This window comes from Chiloscyllium plagiosum, chromosome 12, assembly GCF_004010195.1.
Source record: "Chiloscyllium plagiosum isolate BGI_BamShark_2017 chromosome 12, ASM401019v2, whole genome shotgun sequence".
In the NCBI taxonomy this organism is placed as follows: Eukaryota; Metazoa; Chordata; class Chondrichthyes; order Orectolobiformes; family Hemiscylliidae; genus Chiloscyllium; species Chiloscyllium plagiosum.
In genome coordinates this window covers 22,518,156-22,540,770 of record NC_057721.1, presented here as the reverse complement: position 1 = coordinate 22,540,770, position 22,615 = coordinate 22,518,156, and the positions used below count along the sequence as shown (strand labels likewise).

Below are 22,615 nucleotides of genomic sequence, written 5' to 3'. Positions count from 1 at the left end.
TAAACCTCAACAGTAATGCCACCAAAACTACCTCAAAGTTTTATCAAGTGGTTACAGCTTAGATGGTGATTGATTTATTCTGGGGGTTACAACATTTCCACAACATCTAAGAAAAATTCCTAGATACACAGTATGCACATTCTCTCAAGCTTGGAAGGACTTTCATTATGTCTCATAGCAAAGTCATCTGTGGTTTACCCAGTGGATAATCTTTCAATGTTTTCTTCATGAACATTTTTTATACTGTTAGAATGACTGATGAATGGTGATTTAATGCTTTTCTGACGATCTTTGTACTGTCACTGTCATGTTAACTTTTGGTTACTCAGACAAGGTAGAGCACTGGAAATCAATGAGTGTCAGGGTAACTTGCTTTTATACAGTGTAGCAGTCTTTGTATAACCCTTGGCGTTTATCCCCATTCTTTTCCCATTTCCGTCCAAAATTTAAAAAATAGAAAAATAAAATAACGTCTTCACATTTGCCTTAGTAAGGAGAAGATCTTCATTGAGAAGAAATGTGAATACAACAATGTGTGATTTAAGCATCAGCAAAGTTATCATGAAATCTCGTTTGCTACTCTCAGTATCCAGAATCAGGTTAAAATCATAATGCTGCCTCTCCCCCTTCCTTTGGTTAATTATCAACCTCATATGTGTCATCGCCTGCTTTTCTCTCTGTTGGAAAGCAAATGCCTTTTTAAATAGCAATGCAATGGGGTTACTACAATGTATGGTACAATCTTAGGAGCATATCAAAGATCATTTATGCATTTGAACCTTGTTTCTCGCATTCCTGTTTCTTGCTCAATACAAAATAATATTTTAACTTGGAAGCTGTTGATTGCAATGGCAATTCTGTGCTGTGGTATCTTTAGCCATTATAGGAAAAAATATTCTTTATTCCAATGGGAAACATTTCTGACATTTGTGCTGCATCCTACGTGGCAGTAGTTTTCAACCACTAGAACATTTGCTGCTTGATAATTGACATTGATGCAAAGAAATATTGCTGCCATATTTAATGGACTTCCTGGGCAACCATTTATTTTTCTCCTCCTCTCCTTTGTTCCTGAGTAGTTTGTGGAAAGGATAGTGAGATAAGTATTTAAGGGCTAGTTGGTCAAGTGCACAAGGAAGAACAATATGGGGTTTTGCTGATAGAATTAGATGTGGAAGGATAGGTGAAGACTCATGTAAATCATACTGGCAGCAAGAACTAGTTAAATTAAATTTCTGTAATGCATTTTCCATACAATTGTATGTAATGTTATTTTCTTTTGGATAAATGTATACTTCATGTCGTAAATATGCCAATTATTGTGAGATCAGATTCAAAGTATGACAACATTAAAACTGCTTTTAATTATGTGCATGTTCCAAAAGGATTCAAAATGTTATCGCTAATTCTCTCTCCATAGATGCTGCCACACAGCTGCGTTTCTTTGGCATGTTCCAGTTATTTCACATCTGCAGCACTTCATTTTTATTTTAGTTCAGTGTTTTGTGTAAGTTCTAATAATAGTGCTGTATCACTCTGTGATTTAAGCATGTATCCTATGTTTCAGTTCACCTTTTTTTCAACATTGGAGAATGAAGAAAAACTTTGCAGATAGTTGTCCTGCCATCTCTAACAGGTTGACAATAATTATTTCCTTAGATCTTTTAATCAGAAGATGGGTATTGATTAAAAAAAGTATTGCCAAGACAGATTGATTTTGCTGACAGGAAAGCGTAGGCATTTTCAGAAAATCATACAAATCAGACAGATGATTAGGTTGATTAGGTTTGATTTATATAAAATAAAAGTGGGCACATACAGAGGACTGTAAAAGCAAAATATTTTCAATTGATAATGGTTACATTGATAAGATTTATTGGAAAAATACAATGTGATAGATATAATAATGTAGCATACACAAGATTACTGTGTTAATAAAAATATGTTCTTCCATGTAGAAAGTCAGTTATGAATGATGGGCTTTTGTTTAGACAGACAAAATAATCTACATTCTTCAGAAAATGAAAGGTAACATTTTATTTCATATTTACTTTGCTTTAATTGTTTTATTTATAGTGAACGAGGGGAGCGCCTTTTAGAGGAGAGGACACTGCAGTTGTTATCACCTTGAGGTTTTCTTTGATGAAGTTACGTTGCTGGACTGCAACAGTCTGCTTGAAGCCTTTGTGGACAATTTTGCCATGCTGAACATTAGGAGGAGTGTACTGGGGATCCAAACCATTGATCTCATACATCCATTGCATATCCATGGTCTATAAATGATAAGAGATCGTGCAAAATTATTTTTATGCTAGATGCAGTGCAATACTATACATATAAAATTCAACGCTGTGAAATTCTAATGATCCAATTAAGTCACAAAGAGGGCAGGATGATCTTTTGCTCATTGAGTCCAAAATTCCTGGGTCAGCTCATTAACATATTGCCGGGTGGGAAATTGATGCAAGTTCTACCAAGAATATTAAGTTTAAGAATGACATACTTCCATATTAAGTTTGACAGCAAGCTACTTCCGTACACAGTAGGAATTTTAATCTAAGCATAGTTAATACACTGGTCAGAAAGAGGAAAGTCACTCATATCTGTTCAGGTAATTAGATTAGGATGTATGGAAATAAATATGTACTAAGAGTCACTACAAGAAAAACAAATTCACATGTTCAACAAAGATACATAATCAAAATACCACAGATGCTAGATATCTGCCTAAAGGACAGGGAATACTGGAAATACAAATACTCCTAAATCTTATCAGGAACAGTTCTGAGAACAACTCCCCACTCTGTTAATATCCCAAAACTCATCACCAGCCTTGCACCTGCACCATTTTTACAGGCCATCGTGTACTCAGACAATCACTGTCAGTCCAGAGCTACCTAGCACAGTTTCTGACATAGCAGACAGGGCTAACTTATGATCCAGCTTTGCAGACAGACAGCTGGCAAACACTCAGACGGTGGGGCTGCCTGACATTCACCTCCTCAATCTGTATGCTGACAGCATCCTCACTGTGACTACCCCAAGTAGCTGACTGACTGCTTTCAAGCCTCTGGACTGAAATCAGTGGATGATATTGACATAGAGTCAGGAGTCCTGATTGAAGGTTATTCTCCCTCCATGAGGCCTGCTGACAACTCTGACAAGCTTCCTTTCTTTCTGTCTGCACTAAATGGCAAGGCAAGGTAGAAGCAACATGAATCTCATATCTCTGGCTGAGGGGGCCCAGTGCAGAAGATAAAGCAAGGCAAGGCAATACTGGAATACTGACAGCATCCAGATAGGCTCTGAATGAGTGGACAATATAAGAGCAAACAAAGAGCCTGGAGATGCAGCCTGGTCCAGTCCATGAGCTGAGCGCAGGTACTGAACGCAGAGTATCTTTGAAGTAGTATTAGCATGATAATTGCCAGTGCAAGTCTGATGTGCATCATTGCATTGCAGAAGTGTTACATAAGTGGACCAGTGATGTTCCGTAAGGGTTATTAGAAGCTGCCAGATTTCAGATGCCAATTTCCTTGAGATGCAGCCTGCTTCCCAACAAAATGGCCCTTTAAAACAAGCACCGAGCTGCATCCGGCAGGAACCTACTCTGATTTTCATCTTAGGTTCCATACATTGAGGTTGTTTAATAAGATAGGAAGCTACATATTAATGAGGCAAGCAATAATTCCACGTCATTGGTGACTCACTGCTGCTGACTGAGAATCTTGCCACATCGCTTGTGAAAAGTATTCAATTGGTGGAGTGGGATGCTGCTCATGTCAAGGTCAGCCTCACCAAATGCCTTGTCCAATTCTGCCACAAATCTTGGCATAGCCCATGTAACTTAGACACTTATTTGTGTCTGTCAATACAACAGAAAACACAAATTATGTATGAGGAACAGAGAGTAAGCCATGGACTGATAAAGTGACAAATTGAAGGTCACTACCATCAACATAGAAAAAGTATTGGACAAACGTAAGGAACTCAAATCCAACAATTTCCTCAGATCCAATAGCTGACATCTTAGAGTTCTGAAAGAGGTGGCTGCAGAGATTAGTGGTGTACTGGTATGATTTTCCAAAATTCACGATATTCTATACCTGTCCCAGGGGTCACAAGTTAGCAAATGTAATACTGCTGATCAGGAAAGGAGAGCAGAGAGAAAATAATGTACCAAAGGGCAGTCATTTAGAAAAATGTATAAGTTTATTATTAATGAAATTTTAACAATGCATTATAAAGTAAAAACAATATGAAAAGGAAATCATGCTTAAAACATTTACAAGAGTACTTTGAGAATGTAACTAATAGGATAGATAAAGGGAGACTCTATAGTTGTAGTATACTTGGATTTTAAAATGCATTTGACAACCTGAGACACAAAACCCATCAACAACCTGGGTGCTACCATTGACTACAAACTGAACTGGACTAGCCATAAATACTGTGGTTACAAGAGTAGGTCAGAAGCTAGGAATCCTGCAGCCAGTATGTACCTTCTGGCTCAGGGAGAGGCTGTATGTGATAGAAATGTCACTGGATTTTTATTCCAGGACCCGAGGTTTGGGGACATGATTCAAATTTCAGCCTGGCAGATGGTGGCATCCGAATACAATAAAAACCTTAAATTACAAACATAGCTTGCCTAATAATGCCTGTATTATCACTGTCAATTCTGGAAGGAATCTGCAACTTTACCTGGTCTGGCTGACATTTTACTGTAGAGTCACAGCAATGTGACTCTTATTGAGGACAAATGTATTAGGTTACAGGAGGACATAAATAATTGGTAAATTGGGCAGATCAATGGCAGATTGAATTTAAGAGTGTAGTGCTGGAAAAGCAGAGCAGGTCAGGCAGCATCCGAGGAGCAGGAGTCTCTGAGCTCCAGCATCTGCAGTCCTCACTTTCTCCCAAATTGAATTTAATCCTGTTAGATGCGAGGCGACACACTTTTCACCAAGGAACAATGAATGGCAAGACACCAGGAAGCTCAGAAGAACATAGGGATCTTGGGGAGTTTGTCCACAAATCCCAGAAGGGAGCAGGACAGATTAATAGGGACATTAAGGATGCACATGGGATACTTTCATTTACCAGTTGTATCACAGATTATAACAATATGGGCTGGATGGGATTTATCCGAGGATCCTCTCGGAAGCCAGGGAGGAGATTGCCGAGCCTTTGGCATTGATCTTTAAGTCATCATTGTCTACAGGAATAGTGCCAGAAGACTGGAGGATAGCAAATGTGGTTCACCTATTCAAGAAGGAGAGTAGAGACAACCCTGGTAATTATAGACCAGTGAGCCTTACTTCAGTTGTTGGTAAAGTGTTGGAAAAGGTTATAAGAGATAGGATTTATAATCATCCAGAAAATAATAATTTGATTAGGGATAGTCAGCATGGTTTTGTGAAGGGTGGGTCGTGCCTCACAAACCTTGTTGAGTTCTTTGAGAAGGTGACCAAACAGGTAGATGAGAGTAAACCGGTTGATGTGGTGTTTGTGGTTTTCAGCAAGGCATTCGATAAGGTTCCCCGCAGTAGGCTATTGTACAAAATGTGGAAGAATGGAATTTTGGGAGATATAGCAGTTTGGATCAGTAATTGGCTTGCTGAAAGAAGACAGAGGGTGGTGGTTGATGGGAAATGTTCATCCTGGAGTCAAGTTACCAGTGGTGTAGCGCAAGGGTTGGTGTTGGGTCCACTGCTGTTCGTCATTTTTATAAACGACCTGGAAGGGGGCGTAGAAGGGTGGGTTAGTAAATTTGCAGATGACACTAAGGTCGGTGGAGTTGTGGATAGTGACAAAGAATGTTGTAGGTTACAGAGATACATAGATATGCTGCAGAGCTGGACTGAGAGGTGGCAAATGGAGTTTAATGCGGACATGTGTGAGGTGATTCACTTTGGTCGGAGTAACCGGAATGCAAAGTGCTGGGCTAATGGTAAGATTCTCAGTAGTGTAGATGAACAGAGAGATCTCGGTGTCCAGGTACACAGATCCATGAAAGTTGCCACCCAGGTTGACAGGGTTGTTAAGAAGGCATTCAGTGTTTTAGCTTTTATTAATAGAGGGATCGAGTTCCGGAACCATGAGGTTATGCTACAGCTGTACAAAACTCTGGTGCAGCCGCAGTTGGAGTATTGTGTATAGTTCTGGTTACCGCATTATAAGAAGGATGTGAAAGCTTTGGAAAGGGTGCAGAGGAGATTTATTAGGATGTTGCCTGGCTTTGGAAAGGGTGCAGAGGAGATTTATTAGGATGTTGCCTGGTATTGGAGGGAAGGTCTTACGAGGAAAGGCTGAGGGACTTGAGGCTGTTTTCATTGGAGAGAAGAAGGTTGACAGGTAACTTATTCGAGCCATATAAGATAATCAGAGGGTTAGATAGGGTGGACAGGGAGAGCCTATTTCCAAGTGTGGTGATGGTGAGCACGAAGGGGCATAGCTTTAAATTGAGGGGTGATAGATATAGGACAGATGTCAGAGGTAGTTTCTTTACTCAGAGAATAGTAACGGTATGGAATGCTTTGCCTGCCACTGTAGTAGATTCGCCAACTTTAAGTACATTTAAGTCGTCATTGGACAAGCATATGGACATACATGGAATAGTGTAGTTAGATAGGCTTCAAATTGGTATGACAGGTCGGCGCAACATCGAGGGCCGAAGAGCCTGTACTGCGCTATTAATGTTCTATGGAGATCATATTGGAATTGATTAGAACTTTGGTTTTGTCGCAGCTAGATTACAGCGTGTGGCTGTAGTCATGACACTGAAGAAAGGATGTGAAATCACAGGAGGGGGCGCAAAGGGGATTCACTGGGATGTTGCACAGAATGGGGCATTTCAGCTATGAATAGAGGCTGGAAAAGCTTGATTTGCTTTCTTTGGAGCAGTGAACGTTTGTTTTGGTTTGCGGGGTGGTGTGGGGAGCCTGATAGAGATGTATAAGCATGGACAGGGTAAATAGAAAGTTGCCATACTCCTCAGTTGATGGGTGCATAACAACGAAACATAATTTCAAAGTGAAAGGGGAGAGGTTTAGAGGAAAATATTTTCACCCAGAGGTTATGAGGGAGCTGAAATTTTCTGCCTGGGAAGGTGGTTTAAGTGGGAAACCTCACAAATTTTAAAAAGTACTTGGATGAGCACTTGAAGATTTTAACCCTTGCCAAGTATGGCAAAGTGGAACTGGCATAGGTAGTACTATATTTTGGAGGGTGTAGACATGATGGGCTGAAGGGCCTTTTCTATCCTGTGTGATTCTATGATTTAACTGCCTTCTGAGCAATTAGGAGCAGCCAATAAATGCTGGCCTACCATGGCCCAGCAACACCCATATTCCATGAACAAATGAAAAAAAGTTCCCCATAGCTTGCCCATCATCTATAAGGCACAAGCTAAAGGTATGAAGAATTACTCCGCATTAGCTACAACAACATTAATGAAGCTGAACACCATCCAGGACAAAGCAAAATGTGGTGCTTGATTGGCATCAGATCTACAAACATCCACTTGCTCCACCACTGACACTCAGTCGCAACAGTGTGTACAATCTGCAAGATGCGCTGCAGAAACTCACCAAGGCTGTTAGGCAACAACTTCTAAATTCAAGATCACTACCATCTAGAAGGATAAGAGCAACAGATACGTGGGTACACCACCACCACCTGCAAGTACCTCGACAAAACACTCACCATTTTGACTTTGAAACATTTTACTATTCCTTCCCTACTGGTGGGTAAAGATCCTGAAAACCCCCTTCCTAATGGCATTGAGTGTACCAACACCAAATTCACTGCTGCAGTTTAAAACAAAGGCAGCTCATCACTATCTTCTCAAGGGCAATTAAGAATGGGCAATAAATGTTTGCCCAGCCACCAAGGCCAACATCCCCAAATTAACAAAAACATTTGCATCTACGATAAGGGCTCATTGAGTTGACACAAAATATTAGCATGGACATAGGATTGGTAAATCTCCCAAGAATTAGTGTCAGGCCTCATTTATTTACAATCTATATTAATGACTTTGATGTACAAATTGTCTGACAATACAAAACTTGATGGAAGTGGAAACCATGAGGATTGTACAAGGAGGCTGTAAAAAGATATAGACAGATTAAGTGATTGAGCAATAAACTGGCAAATGGAGTATAATGTGGGGAAATATGAATGTATCAGTTTGATTGTAAGGGTAGAAAAACAGAATAAGTCCTGAAAAATGAAAATATTAATGCTCAACATGATCATGTTCAAGTATCTTCCCATAGGACATTGATATACTCCCAAAAGGAACACAAAGTTCGCATAATATAACAAGACACAATTCAAAAGGCATATTGCAAGAAATGTTGGAGGTCAAGAAGGAGCAAGCCTTGTGCCAATTATACAGGATTTGGGTGATACTTCAAATGAAATTGGTCTCTTTATTTAAGGAAGGCTACATTTGCATTGTGGGCAATAGTGCAAAGGTTCACTAGTTTGATCCCTGGGATGAAGGAGCTGTCCTATGATGAGAGGCCGAAGAAATTTTGTTTACATTCTCACGGCTTGTAAAACCTCACTGAAACATTTTGAAGGGTCTGACAGGATAGACGCTGAGAGGTTGTTCGCCTCCCCAAGGAATCTAGAAAATTACGGTGCAATCTCAGGTTAAGGGGCCATTCATTTAGAACGGAGATGAGGATACTTTTCTTTGAAAAGTTGTGAACCTTTGAATTCTCTACTCTTGAGGATTGTAGATAATCCATTGTTGAATATTTTTAAGGCTGTGATAGGCAGATTTTTGGCCTCGCGAGAATCAATGGATTTGGTGAGCAGGTGGGAAAAAGAAGTTGAAGCTGAAGACAATCCTTGTTTGCACTGAATAGTAGACAAGGTTCAACAGGCAATCTCATCTACTCCTGTTCCTATTTCTTATGCTGTATATTTACTTGGATACTTAGACTACTGAGGATTGAAAGCATTTTCAGATATTTTTTCTTTTAACAAATTCAGAGATAGGGAAAAAGATGAAAAGAAATTTACATTTGCCGTATCAATAGAAAGTGCCCACTCTGTAATACACCTTATAGTTTATATTCATCAAGTTAGATAAAATCACACCTTGATACACATATTATCCTGATGAAGAGCTGATACTAGGGTGATGCACATCGCACAAGAAACCTGGAGGATGTTGTTGGAATTGGAAAATGAAATGACTGACTGAAATCTAGGAAGATATTAACTTCTGGCTATTAAGCATTCAGAACATGATCTCAACAACCTGCAGCATTAAGGTAAGCTTTTCATCTCTGCCTTCATGAGTTCAGAATGACAGGCTGTTATTTCTGCACCCAGACAAACTGATCTACATGTTGCTGTTTTGCATCCAAAATGAAATGGACACAGGGAATACACACTTTGGTGCTATTGTGCGGGATGCCATTCTGCGTTGGTTCATATTGCCGATATTAGGAGTGAATGTTAAAGCTGTGCACACTAGAATTAGCCACCATCTGACACTGATTAGTTCTTACATTCACGTTGCAGTCAGTGTCTTTTCTTAACACCACTGTCATGATGGCAAAAAACTGAGTTTGCATGACTCCATTAGAACGTCCACAGCAGCTTGATGTTGTGTGGTTTCTACTATTGCTAAAGAGGAAGCTGTAACATTGGCCATATCATGGTTAAGTCTGAAACCTTCTCCTGGAGTTGGCCATCACTTACACACTGGACGAAGAAGGTAGACAGGGAACTACAGGTCAGTTAGTCTCTCTGCAGTTAGCAGTAAAATATTAGAATCTATCATTAAGGAAACTAACAAGGCACTTAGAAAATCCCAGCATGATCAGATAAAGCACAATTTTATGAAAGGAAAACTGTGTCAACAATCATTTTAGATATTTTCGTGGATACAATTGGTCAGGTTGATTAAAAGGAACCAGCGAATCTTGTATATTTGAATTTAGAAAAGATTTTTGATAAAGTCTCATATAAAAGTTTAATACATGGGATTGTTGAGTTGGGGGATATATATGATCAAGGTTATGGAATAATTTAGTGAATAGTATGCATGTAATAGTGATAAACAAGGAAGTTTCAAGCAACATGTTATAACGAGTGAAGTGCTGCAAGGATCAATGTTGTCTTCTCTGCTATTTACCAACTATATTACTAATTTAGATGAAAAGACAGAATGTAATATGAATAAGTTTGCAGTGGTTATAATGAGGTGGAGGTGATAAAGGACAGAAAGTGAATCAAGAGGATGTAGGTAAATTAAGCGATTGGAGAACAAGACGGCAAATGGAGTATAATGTAGAAAAATAAGAGGTCATTCACTTAGGTAATAAGAATCGAAAAACAGAATTTTTTTAGAAGGTATATAATTTTTAAATGTTGAGGTTCAGAAGGCTTATGTGTAATCATACACGGAACACAAAGTTAGCATATAGATAGAGCAAGGAATTAAGAAGGCAAATAATAAGTTGAATTTATCACAAGGCTATTAGAGGACAAGAATTCCGCAGGGCTTTAGTGAGACTATATTTGGAATACTATGCATAGTATTGGCCTCCATTTTTATATGCACTGGAAAGGGATTTACAAGCATTGTAACAATGGTCATTAAAATGGCTATAGAGATGAGAGGTTGATGTTATGATGAGAGGCTAATTCAATTGGGTTTTTTTTTTCTGACATTGAGAAAAATGAGAGGTGATCTAGTTAAGCATACAACATTCTAACAGGCTAGGTACTGAGGCATTATTTCCCCTAGCTGACAAGTCTGGAACATGGAAGCAACATCAGAATAAGGCTTGAGACAAGGAGACATTTCTTCACACAGAGAGATGTGAATATTTGGAATTATGTATCTCGAATGTTGTGGAACATCTGAGCTGTAAAAGACAGACTTTTTGGCTCAAAGGAAATCAGGGGATATGGACAGTGCGTGGGAAAGTAGAGCTGATTCTAAAAATTAGCTAAGAGGGAACAATGGATTTATCAAATATTCCTTCAGTGTGTTGTTGTCTATTTAATTTTGACTTGAGTGCAAATGTGAGCAATCACTACAGTGATCATTTTTAATGCTGTTAGCTGTCACAGCAGCTCTGGGTAATCCTCATTTCCAATAAGCAAGTCAATGCGCTTGCTTCTGCAGAGATACAGACAGCCAGTAAATGAAATTAATCAAGGTAATTCTCTATATTCTGGGTATCGACATGCAGCCATCTATGCCTATAGTTGGATATTATATGGTTATTAGGGGAATGAGTTCATTTTTATTTTACACAATCTGTTTGTCAGAGCATTCACAGTAACCTAGTCATGTGATTAATGGTTCACTCACTCATTTGTGTTGATCTACTACCTAGGGATCTAATCTGTCTTGGAAAACAAATTTAAGTTATTTCAGTAAATTGAGCAAATATTTTTGTACAAATATGTTAGCTAACCTGGCAGAAGTCAATGTTGCCTCTTAGAGTGATCCAAAGGCAAGAAGATTAATTACTGTGGTCACTTTGTGAGGTATAGTGAGCATTCTCTGGTCCTTAACAACAGTTATATATCTCGTTGGATAATACAGGAAATTTTGGCAGTTAGTCTAAAGTTTTCTAGGCGGAGCCTGACTTACCTTTTAACCCTAATACTTGTGTTCGGGAATCTGAATGAGGATTTAGTCGGATACAATGTTTTTTTTTTGAGTGTGGCCCATATACCCTCTTCTTCCTCTGTAACATTTATAACAGAGGGAAATTTCCATGGTAAAATCTATTTCACTATTTTAAAAGATAATTGGAAACACTAAAAATAAAACCAAGTCTCAGAGAAAACATGGAAGTGAAACTAGGAACCTAAACATAAAGCAAAAATAGCAATCCAAATTAAGGTTATGACTAACGCTGTAATAGCATTATAACAGGCTAAGAAAATTGATGAATGTTTCCAATGCTTTTTATTATATAATCTATAAAGATGTTTTAAAAAAAAGAGGATTAATATGGTCAGTACAGAGAATCCATTTCCAATTAGGTGGGAGAGTGGTGGCAAGCCAGAACAAAAAAGATTATAACTTTAAATTCATGTCATTCAGAAGTAAATCTGGAAGACTGAGATTGAAAAATGTTTCTTAGATAATCACTTTGAGATATATACATCAAACGTTCTCAAATGCAATTGAAGCTTTTATAAAAATGAGTGACACATGGATCAAGAATCTGAATGTTTAATTTTTGTTCCATATTTCTACATTACAATACAGGAACAAGTAAACAATAGCCAATTAAAACTTCTGATGTATAAATGATTTGCCATTTACCTAAACACTTTCTATTCCCATCGTTTGGTGTTAATTTTTTTGTATACATGGCTTGAGCTTCAGAAATTACATTTACAAATTCTCTCATCAATATTTGTAAAAGCTGAAAATTGGCTCTGATTTACAATTATCTGGAATTTGTTGATTACAGCATTCAGGAAATGAGCTGACCTGTGTACTTGTCTGCAAGCACTTGTTAAAAATAAGCTTCAATGTGCGTTAATAACTCTGACTGAAACACAGCAAAGGGAATCTGAAAGTCTGACTGTAGCAAGATTAGGCTGAAACACATGGCCTATAATTATACATTTTGACAATAAAATTTTAATCCATTCTGATCTGCCTCAAATCAAAATATTTTACATATTTAACGTTTCCAGTACAAAGAAAGAACTTTGAATATCTTCGAATGTCCCTAAGTCATTCATTATAAACAAATTATCATTTTCAGTGCAGTTTCTGTTGTTATGTTAACCCTATATTAATCTTCAGCAAGGAGCTGAAATCTACTGATCATTTAATTTCTGGAAGTTAGCATAATCCCATCAGCAAAGCACTTACCCATCTGCTCCAATTCATATTACAGCAGTCAATTTACTGCAACAAGATGTCACACAGCTCAGATGCACAATCACTTGACATATATTCTATCTGATATTGGAGAACACATGTTGGCCAACATCTTTTAAATTTCAAAGAAAGCTGTGGAATCTCTTAGATGCACTGTAACAGGAGGAAAGATATTTTTTTTTCAACCACTTCTGACAGTATTGAATTGTAGTTAGCTGTGGTTAATTTTTTCAAGTCCTCAAGTAAGGTTAGAACTTATGACCACCTGACTCATGGATAAAAGCAAAACTGAAATAGAATCTCAGATGTAAATACATCTGTCACATAATGCATACCTGCTGTACACAGAGGATAATGTCACTTCTAATAAACAGTGGAGCTATAAACCAGTTTCCAGATCACAAGAAGTAATTATACTTTAAAACCTCTTTATCTATGGTTCCTATTTTTTTCTACTATTTTCGGTGAATTTATCACTGCACTAAGCTTTGGATCTAAAAGCTCGATTCTGGCAAAATGCCCAAACTTGTAGGTTGACTTAATCCTCAGACTTATCTGCTGATTGCCTTTACTGTTCATACTTACCTTAATTGGAGATTAGTCTACTAAAGACTTATCTGTTACAAAGTTGTTCATTAGAGAAGTCAATTGGAATGAATAAATATGTTTAAAAAATGTGAACCTTTACTAAAGTCATATTTTAACAGACTATGATTTATCATTGGTCATTTTATTTGGCTTGCCTTGACTTCTATATTTTTCCTCAGTTAAAGAATGGAAGAGTAGAAACAGAAATAGGCCATTCAGCCCTTTGAGACTATTCTGCTATTTAAATAGATCATGGCTATTCTCCTGTGTCAAAATCATCTCTTCTTAGATTCATAGAGTCATAGAGATGTACAGCATGGAAACAGACCCTTCGGTCCAACCCGTCCACGCCGACCAGATATCCCAACCCAATCTAGTCCGACCTGCCAGCACCCGGCCCATATCCCTCCAAACTTGTTTTTGTTTTGTTGAAATTTATCAACCTTGATCTTAAGCATACTCCATGACTGAGCCACAGTCTGAGTGGAGAAGTCCTCCTTTATCTCAGTCCTGAATTATCTACCCCTTATTTTGAGATTGTAACCACTGGTTCTCGAACCCCCAGCCAGGGAAAACATGTGCTCTCCTGATCCCTATAAAAGTCTCGTATGTTTAAATTAGATAACCTCTCATACTTCTAAAGTCCAGACAATGTAGATCCATATTTAATCATTCCACAAAGGATAATCCTTCCATCCCAGGAATTAGTTTGATGACCTTTTGTTCTATTCCTTCTGTGGAAAGTATATTTGGCAAGCAGGCAAAACTGCACATTATAAGTGCTCCAAGTGTAGTCTTGCCAAGGCTCTGAGATAATTATTATAAGAGTCAAACCCTCCAGTATTGAGTGCTAGGATGTCATTTACCTTCCTGATTATTTGCTGCACCTCTATGTTAACTTTCAGTGACTCATAACCAGGGAACACAAGTCCTTTTAGAAGTTCAACACCTCCAACCTCAGCCTTTAATAAGTATGCTGGATTTCTGTTTTCCATTTAATGTCGATAACATTATATTTTTCTGCATTGTATTCCATCTTCCGAATGTTTGCCCACTCACTGAGCCTCTTCAACTCCTTGTCGTCTCTTTGTATCCTCCTTCCAAATCAAAATCATGCATAGTTTTGTGTCATCTGCAAACTTGGAAATATTATAATTTAACCCACATCCAAATCATTGAGACAGATTGTGAATAACTGGGGCCCAAGCACTGATCCTTGTGGTACCACTCTAATTACAACCTGCCAACCTGAAAATGACCAATTTATTCCAACTCTCAGCATTCTGTCTAATAACAAGTTCTCAATCCATGCGAGTATATTCCCCCTAAACCAAGGGGCTCCAATTTTGTTCACTAATCTCTTGTGTGCGGCTTTTCTCAAAGCCTTCTGTAAACCTAAGTACACATTCTCCTTAACCTGCTGAGACCATCACAGCACACAGAATTTTGAAAGATGACCACTAATGTATGTGCAATCTCTACAGACTCATCTTTCAACAGATCAGATTCAGGGATTTGTTTCCACTGAATCCCAATTTTTTTGGTCGTGTTCTACTTTTTTACTAATATTAATATCTTGCAGTTTATCATTTACACTTATCCCTCATTTCTCCATAACTTCTGAGAGGTTTTAGTAACTTCTTTTGTGAAGACAGACACAAAGCATTTGTTTGGTTTCTCTGCCATTTACTTATTTTTCATTAGAAATTGTTCTGACTCTGTAACAGATCTACATGTGCTTTTCTTCATCCTTTCCTTTTTACACAACTTTGGAAGCTCTTATAGTTAATTTTATGTATCTCATCAGTTTATTTTAATGTTGTACTTTTCCCTTCTTAATCTTTTTATTTAAAGAACTTTAATATATTCCCAAACCTTCGAACTACCATTTTTTGTCAAGCTTATATTGCTTTTTCTTTAATGTAATCTATGACATACATTTTCTGTCACAGTTAGAACATTTACTTTGTTAGTTTCTATGTATAAATGAAATATGCTTTTCTTGTAAACTATGTATTAGTTCCTTAATAAAGAGCCATTACCATCTACCACCACACTTATTAATATAGCTTCCCAACTTATTGTAGACCATTTGCTCCTCATAACTTCATACTTTCCTTTGTTTAGATATAAGTTACTAGTTTCTGACTGAACTACATTACTTTCAAATAATGTAAAATGCTATCATATTATACTTAAACTTTTCTAAAGACTCTTTTACAACAAGATTATTAATTATCTCCTCCTCAATGCACGATACTAGATCCAATATTGTGCATTTACTAGTTGGTACTGCTCTAGAAAACCATTTTGTATACATTTCAAGAATTTGTATTCTGTAACATTAACACTATTTAGGATTACTTAATATCTATGTAGATTGAAAATTCTATGATGACTGTATCACCGTTGTTACATGCACCTCTTGTATCCTGATTTATACTGTGATTTAAATTGCCTTTGTTTGGTGGGCTTTTAACAATTCCCACCACAATGTTCAGCCCTTAATGTTTCTTAGTTCAATCCAAATTGATTTTACATCGTGGACTTTCAATCTAAAATCACCAGCTTTTCCCAGCTTCTTGCCCTTCCTGAATGTGGCACACACTTGAATATTCAGATCTTAGCTTTGATTTCCTTGTAACCATGTCTCTGCAACAGCTAGCATGTCATATAGATAAATGTCTATTTGAAATGACACTTCATCTGATTCATTGCTAATACTAAGGGCATTTAGATTCAGACCCTTTAATTCTTTTTTTTTTAACTTTGGCTCTGTCTGCTTTCTCATTCTGAAATTTTAAATCACTATCGCCTTCTGCCAAACCCTTTTATTGTCACCGTATCTATTGTCTTAACATTTCCGTTTCATATTCGCAATCTTTGCCAACATGATTCCTTCCTCCCTCTATTTGGCTTAAAGCTCTCTCTATTTCCCTAGTTATAGAACTCATTAGTACACTGGCTCCAGTGCAGTTCAGATACTGAGACAGCCCTCAATTTTCCCAATATTAGCACCTGAGCAGATGATGCTAACTGAAGCAATGTGAAGGGGTATACAATGATATGCCCTGGTAACCTTCCCAGTTCCTGATGTGTTGCAATGAACGCAGCTTGGCCTCCAACTTAAAAATTCTGGTCTAAAACTCAAGATGCTGACACTTAAGACAGATGTGTTTGCAATGGATTGTTGCAGAACCCTGGAACTTCTGCAATACATCCCGTGTCCAGCCATTATTATTGTTTACACTATGCATTTTTAAAAGTTTAATTTATAGCTCTCATTCTCATACAACTCCCCTCTTTTATTCAACTCCGTGCACTCGAGCAGCACTCTGTACAGAAAAACAGCACTGATGAAGCCTTGTGCTACATTTGAACTTTTTATAAAACAATGAGTCAGCTCTGCCAAAGCAGAGAAACAAGCTTCAGTTAACTATTTAAAGCTGCTCGCAGAGAGCTTGTACATCCCTGTTCAAGCCTGGAAGAAACTCAATTCATTCCTTTTCAGCATTAACATCTTTTTAAAACAATAACTTCCTGTTAATGGCTAGAAGTAAACTAAAATAGACTGTGTTGCCCACATTTGTGAAGCATTTAATAAATGATATAAGTGCAACCTAGTACATCTCAGTGGTTAAAAAAAATTATGTAGTTCATTGATTATTTTAACACTGTCACTTAATCGGTAATCTGTTCTCAGATTAAGTGCATTGTTTTTAGATTGATGGTTTACTAAAACGTATGTTTGCAGTTTAAATTAATTTCAGAAAAAAACATGCAGGCAGCAGTCAAAGATATAAATTCATCATGAGTGATGTGCGTGCAATTTGGCATCAGCTGTTGTGAAGGCTTACTGTTATGAGCTGAACCCACAAAAAGTTGAACAGACCAAATATGCTGCATATGCAAGTTCTTGAGGCAATAAGCAGAGGAAGTTGAAGTAGCAACCTTTAACAGAGACCCTCCACTTCCTTTGCATTTGACATGCAATTTCGAACTCAGATGCAACCACAGCCTGACCAGGTTGGTGCATTTAAATTACTTTTAAATGACATCGGTGTGGTGATATAGTGCTTCCTGCCTACTCTGAAAGCTGCATGCTGTCAAATTGATAGGAGAATATTATAATTTGCCTGTTCATAGTGAGTTTCTGTAAAAGAGTACTTGAGACTTAATGATTGCATCTTGCTCTTCTTCAGGAGCATGGCATGGCAGTATTGCCAAACAGGAGGCCTCACACAGAGAGTAGATCAAAATACAACTGGGAATTTGTTTTCAAGCAAGCTTTTGAGCCCTGCATCACTGTCCAAATTTCTTTCTCCTGTATGGTGTGACCATTGTGTAATTGCTTTTAAAATGGTCTGCACTTGCAACTTCATTTCGGTTCAGATGAGGTTAAGTTGATAATTGGCTAAATAAATATACTTAAATATTGCAAGAGTTGTGAAGCTCAATAGTACTGCATTCATTATAACATACTTCAAATTACATTTAAACTTACCATTTCTTTACTATGTAAGTTTTATTTTTGCGAAGACTTTATTTTTTGAACATGGTCTGAAATGGGAAAATTACTGATTTAAAGACAAAGAATTGAAATGGAATGCTGCACACATTATAAACAAGTTACCTGACATTCGTTGTAAGTGCCGATTATGCTCCTGCCTGTTCAAGAAAACGTGGAAATTTCTTTTGCAAAATAGCTAGAGCTACAGCCAGGAGACAATGCATGAATAGAGCTTTGGCCAGCAACAAGTAGCTGATTGATTACTTACAGTGTGGAAACAGGCCCTTCTGCCCAACAAGTCCACACCAATCCGCCGAAGCACAAATCACTCAGACCCATTCCCCTACATTTACCCTTTCACCTAACACTACGGGCAATTTAGCCTCGCCAATTCACCTAACCTGCACATTTTTGGATTGTGGGAGGAAACCGGAGCACCCAGAGGAAATCAACGCAGACAGGGGGAGAATGTGCAAACTTCACACAGAGAGTCGCCTGAGGCGGGAATTGAATCCGGGTCTCTGGCGCTGTGAAGAAGCAGTGCTAACCACTGTGCCATCGTGCCACCCACGGTGATTGGTGTCTGGACTAGTGACCAGTTTACAAGGATAAAGGCCTTCTGCCTACCAACAACTATGTGATTGGCTCCCATAGCTCAGCTGATTGGCTCAACAGCTTGGGATATGAAGATAGAGGCAGAAGCCATCAAACCTCTGAAAGGAAAGGAGCTATTTACCTCTGTAATAAAAGCATCTCAAGCCAGTTTATTTTCCCTCATCAGTTGCTATAAGATGTGGCTTTTAACTAGTAAGTCAAAGACCTTTAACAAGTGAAAGATCTATCACCTATTGCCTCCTGAAAACAAGGGAAAAACAGCTGGAAAAGGAAAACTGATATCAGAATTCAGATTATCAAAAGGATTATCTCATCAGACAGTGCAGACTGAGACCATTGAACTGCCTTCCTAATCTTTCCCCCCACCCAGAACAGCCATGATTTGTTTGTGTCTCTGTGTGTGTTTGTGTGCATGTGTAAAGGGTGGAGTTTATAAGTGGGTTGTGATTTTCATGAGTAGATGTACATGTTGATAGTTCATAATTGTTTATCTGCAGTTAAAATCTGTTTATTTGTAATAAATAAGTATTCTTGTTAAGTACAGAAACCCGCTTTGTACTTTCTGTCAACCTGAGTCTAAAAGACAAGTAAATTGGGGGAATTCTTCATTAATTTTAAAAAATGTTATATTTTGTTCGGACTCTGAGAATAGTTGGGCTTGATTTCCAGCATGTTACTCAAATGAGATATTACACTTGGAATAAACGTAAATGGCCTGTTAAACACTTAAAAGAAATTGCCTGATTATTGATGCTTTTATTTTACATTCCAAGACTATAAAATGAACTGAATGATATTGCTGCTTTCAGAGGTGCCAAAATTAATCTAAATAGAAGGCCTTCCCTGTAACCTCCACGGTCAGCAATTCCTCACAAAATGTAACTTGACCCTGAAACGAGCAGCACTGTTTACTTGTAGAAGCAAGCTGAACAACTCAGCTCTGCCTGTTCCGGCCAGCTACCTTGTTTATAACAATCTACTCTGATATCAAATATCTCGAAATCATTCATATTCGGTGACCAGAAAATGACATCAAGAACTAGAATTTCACTTCAGAATTTATTGTGAAATGTAAAAGGTTGCCACGTACCGGCCAGCTGGAATTTATTCTACAAAATGAAGAAATGCCAATACCGACAATGCGAAACGCTACCATAGTCATAGCAGCCTAAGATCTGTCAAACAATATAACCATAGTAAAATGCGACACTGCTTTGAAAGTTTTGTAATTTTAAGAGGCGAAAAGATTGAAGGGGTGGAAATCATGCTAGCTTTCACCTCTCAAAAAAGAACATTGCGTAGCTTCTTGTAAAGCTGCCCAAACTGAGATCTTTTGGATACAAGGCTTTTACTTTCTAAACTTTTGTCTTTTCATCAAGCCCATGAGATTGATGAATAGCAACTGTGAGGCAATGCTGCTACTAATGGCAACAAGGTTCCATTTTTTATAATTAACACTAGAAAACAAGGTCCTATTCAAAATAGATATGTTCAGTGCCCAGCACCTCTTTCATATTTATATTTTGTTTTAAACTAAAGGACAAACTAAAAGTTTAAGCAGTCCAAATAACCAATTTTCCAGTTTAAGACTGTTCCCATGACAAAACTGTCCTTGTTTCTCTTAGACTGTCTCATTTGAATCTGGAATACGAATGCTACATTCAAACTTAACCAATGTATAAAGATTTACAGATTAACTTTATTTGCACAATGCAGCAACTGAAAAAACAGCATAGCAAACCTTTTTTCAGCAATGTTTTGAATTGCCTTAGCAACCTTCAGAAACAAACACAGCTAAGTAACAACTGTTCCTCTCAAACCAATACAGAAAATAGCATTGCCGTAAAGGCCTGATTGCTCCGAGATCCAATTGCTTTTTGAACGTTAACAACATATTGACATTTAATTGCTGTGTAGAATCCAATTTGGTTTCAACCGAGACAGAATATGCAACCTGCTCAACAAATCTACATTAAATTGCACTTAAACTTAAGAGGTCACAAGAACTTACTAGTGAAAGATTTCATTCCGAGTTCCACAGTCTAATGCTGTATGTGACCAGTTGCATTTTCTGCTTCCTGAAAATCTATAATGCCACATTTTAATCTCAATAAAACTCTGATTCAGTAGCATTCTATTATAACTCCGCATTACGCAAACTGGCAATACAACAAGCATTCTTAATGTATAATTTCACTTCAACATTTGCTCAATATGATCTAACATATATACATTGAAATCATTAAATAGCAGGAAGATCGAAGCCATTATGTTTGGTCCATTCTACAATATGCATTTCTCTGCTATTGACTCTGTCCTTCTCCCTGGCAACTTTCTGATGCTGGAACAGTCTGTACACAACTTGGATGTCATAATTGATTCAGAAATTAGCTTCTGACCATGTATCATGCGATCTTAAGAGGCCTATTTTCATTTCCATAATACTGCCTGATACTGCCTTTGCTACATCACATCTGTTGCAGGAACCCTTATCCATGTCATTCTTATCTTGAGATTTGACTTGTCCAACATTTTCCTGGCTGGCCTTCCACATCCTACTCTTCAAGTCATCCAAAACTGTGGCTTTACTTGCAAAAGTTCTAATCACCATCAGTCCTGTGCTTGCTAACCTAAATTAAATCCAGGTTGCGCAATACCAGGATTTTAAAAATCTTATCCTTGCTTTTGAATCCTACCATTTCCTTTTTCCTCACTATTTCTATTATCTCTTCAGCCTCACAACCCACCATGATATCTAAGCTTATTCAATTCTGACAATTAATCATCCTCATTTATAATTGCTTCAAAACCATTGGTGGTCTTGCTTTTAACTCCCAAAACCACTCCACTTTCATTATTTCTCTTTTCACCTTTTAGAGGCTTTATCGAAACTATACGTTTGACAGGAATTTTGGTCATGTGTCCCAATAAGACCTTGTGTGATTTGGTATCAAATTCTGCTACATAATGCTCCTCTGATGTTTAATAGATTGTTGTTTCTCACAGAGCATAATATTCAATTAGATTTGTGCATTTAGAATGTTAACACAATTCAAAACAGATTCGTGCACGGGCCGTGTTGCTTGCAATGCTTTTTGTTCCTTGCGTGGGTATAACAATATGGAAGATTTTCTAGAATTTCTTACTCCAATTTTCACACTCCAATTCTTTTAACCTTATTCACATAAGGGAATAATAAGTCTCATAAAGTGTTCATAAATTTGAATCCAGGCTTCGAAGGATTTTTGAAAATAACATGGTCAAATTTCTCTCCAGTGTTAGGATTGGCAGCCAAGTGAGTGTGAGTTCATGAATGCTGAAATGGGTCCTTTTCCAAGGCTTAGTGCAATTAGCATACAATGGGCAAGCTGCAGGTGTGTGTTTGGGTTGGCCATCAACCTGGTGAGGCGAGAGTGAGGCGAGAGTGAGGCGAGAGTGAGGCGAGAGTGAGGCGAGAGTAAGGCGAGAGTAAGGCGAGAGTGAGGCGAGAGTGAGGCGAGAGTGAGGCGAGAGTGAGGCGAGAGTGAGGCGAGAGTGAGGCGAGAGTGAGGCGAGAGTGAGGCGAGAGTGAGGCGAGAGTGAGGCGAGAGTGAGGCGAGAGTGAGGCGAGAGTGAGGCGAGAGTGAGGCGAGAGTGAGGCGAGAGTGAGGCGAGAGTGAGGCGAGAGTGAGGCGAGAGTGAGGCGAGAGTGAGGCGAGAGTGAGGCGAGAGTGAGGCGAGAGTGAGGCGAGAGTGAGGCGAGAGTGAGGCGAGAGTGAGGCGAGAGTGAGGCGAGAGTGAGGCGAGAGTGAGGCGAGAGTGAGGCGAGAGTGAGGCGAGAGTGAGGCGAGAGTGAGGCGAGAGTGAGGCGAGAGTGAGGCGAGAGTGAGGCGAGAGTGAGGCGAGAGTGAGGCGAGAGTGAGGCGAGAGTGAGGCGAGAGTGAGGCGAGAGTGAGGCGAGAGTGAGGCGAGGGTGAGGCGAGAGTGAGGCGAGAGTGAGGTGAGAGTGAGGTGAGAGTGAGGTGAGAGTGAGG

The 22,615-nt window shown here is 38.4% G+C and overlaps 1 protein-coding gene across 1 annotated transcript in view; it reads right to left on the bottom strand.

Annotated features, from left to right (window-relative positions):
* Nucleotides 1-1,772: 1,772 nt before the first annotated feature.
* Nucleotides 1,773-22,615, bottom strand: part of LOC122555068 (cilia- and flagella-associated protein 47-like) — a 44,313-nt gene continuing 23,470 nt past the window's right edge. Inside the window, exon 5 of the mRNA XM_043700728.1 lies at nt 1,773-2,273. Within this exon, the coding sequence (XP_043556663.1) occupies nt 2,067-2,273 (207 nt within the window). The 3' untranslated portion in view covers nt 1,773-2,066. The remainder of the gene's footprint in view (nt 2,274-22,615) is intronic.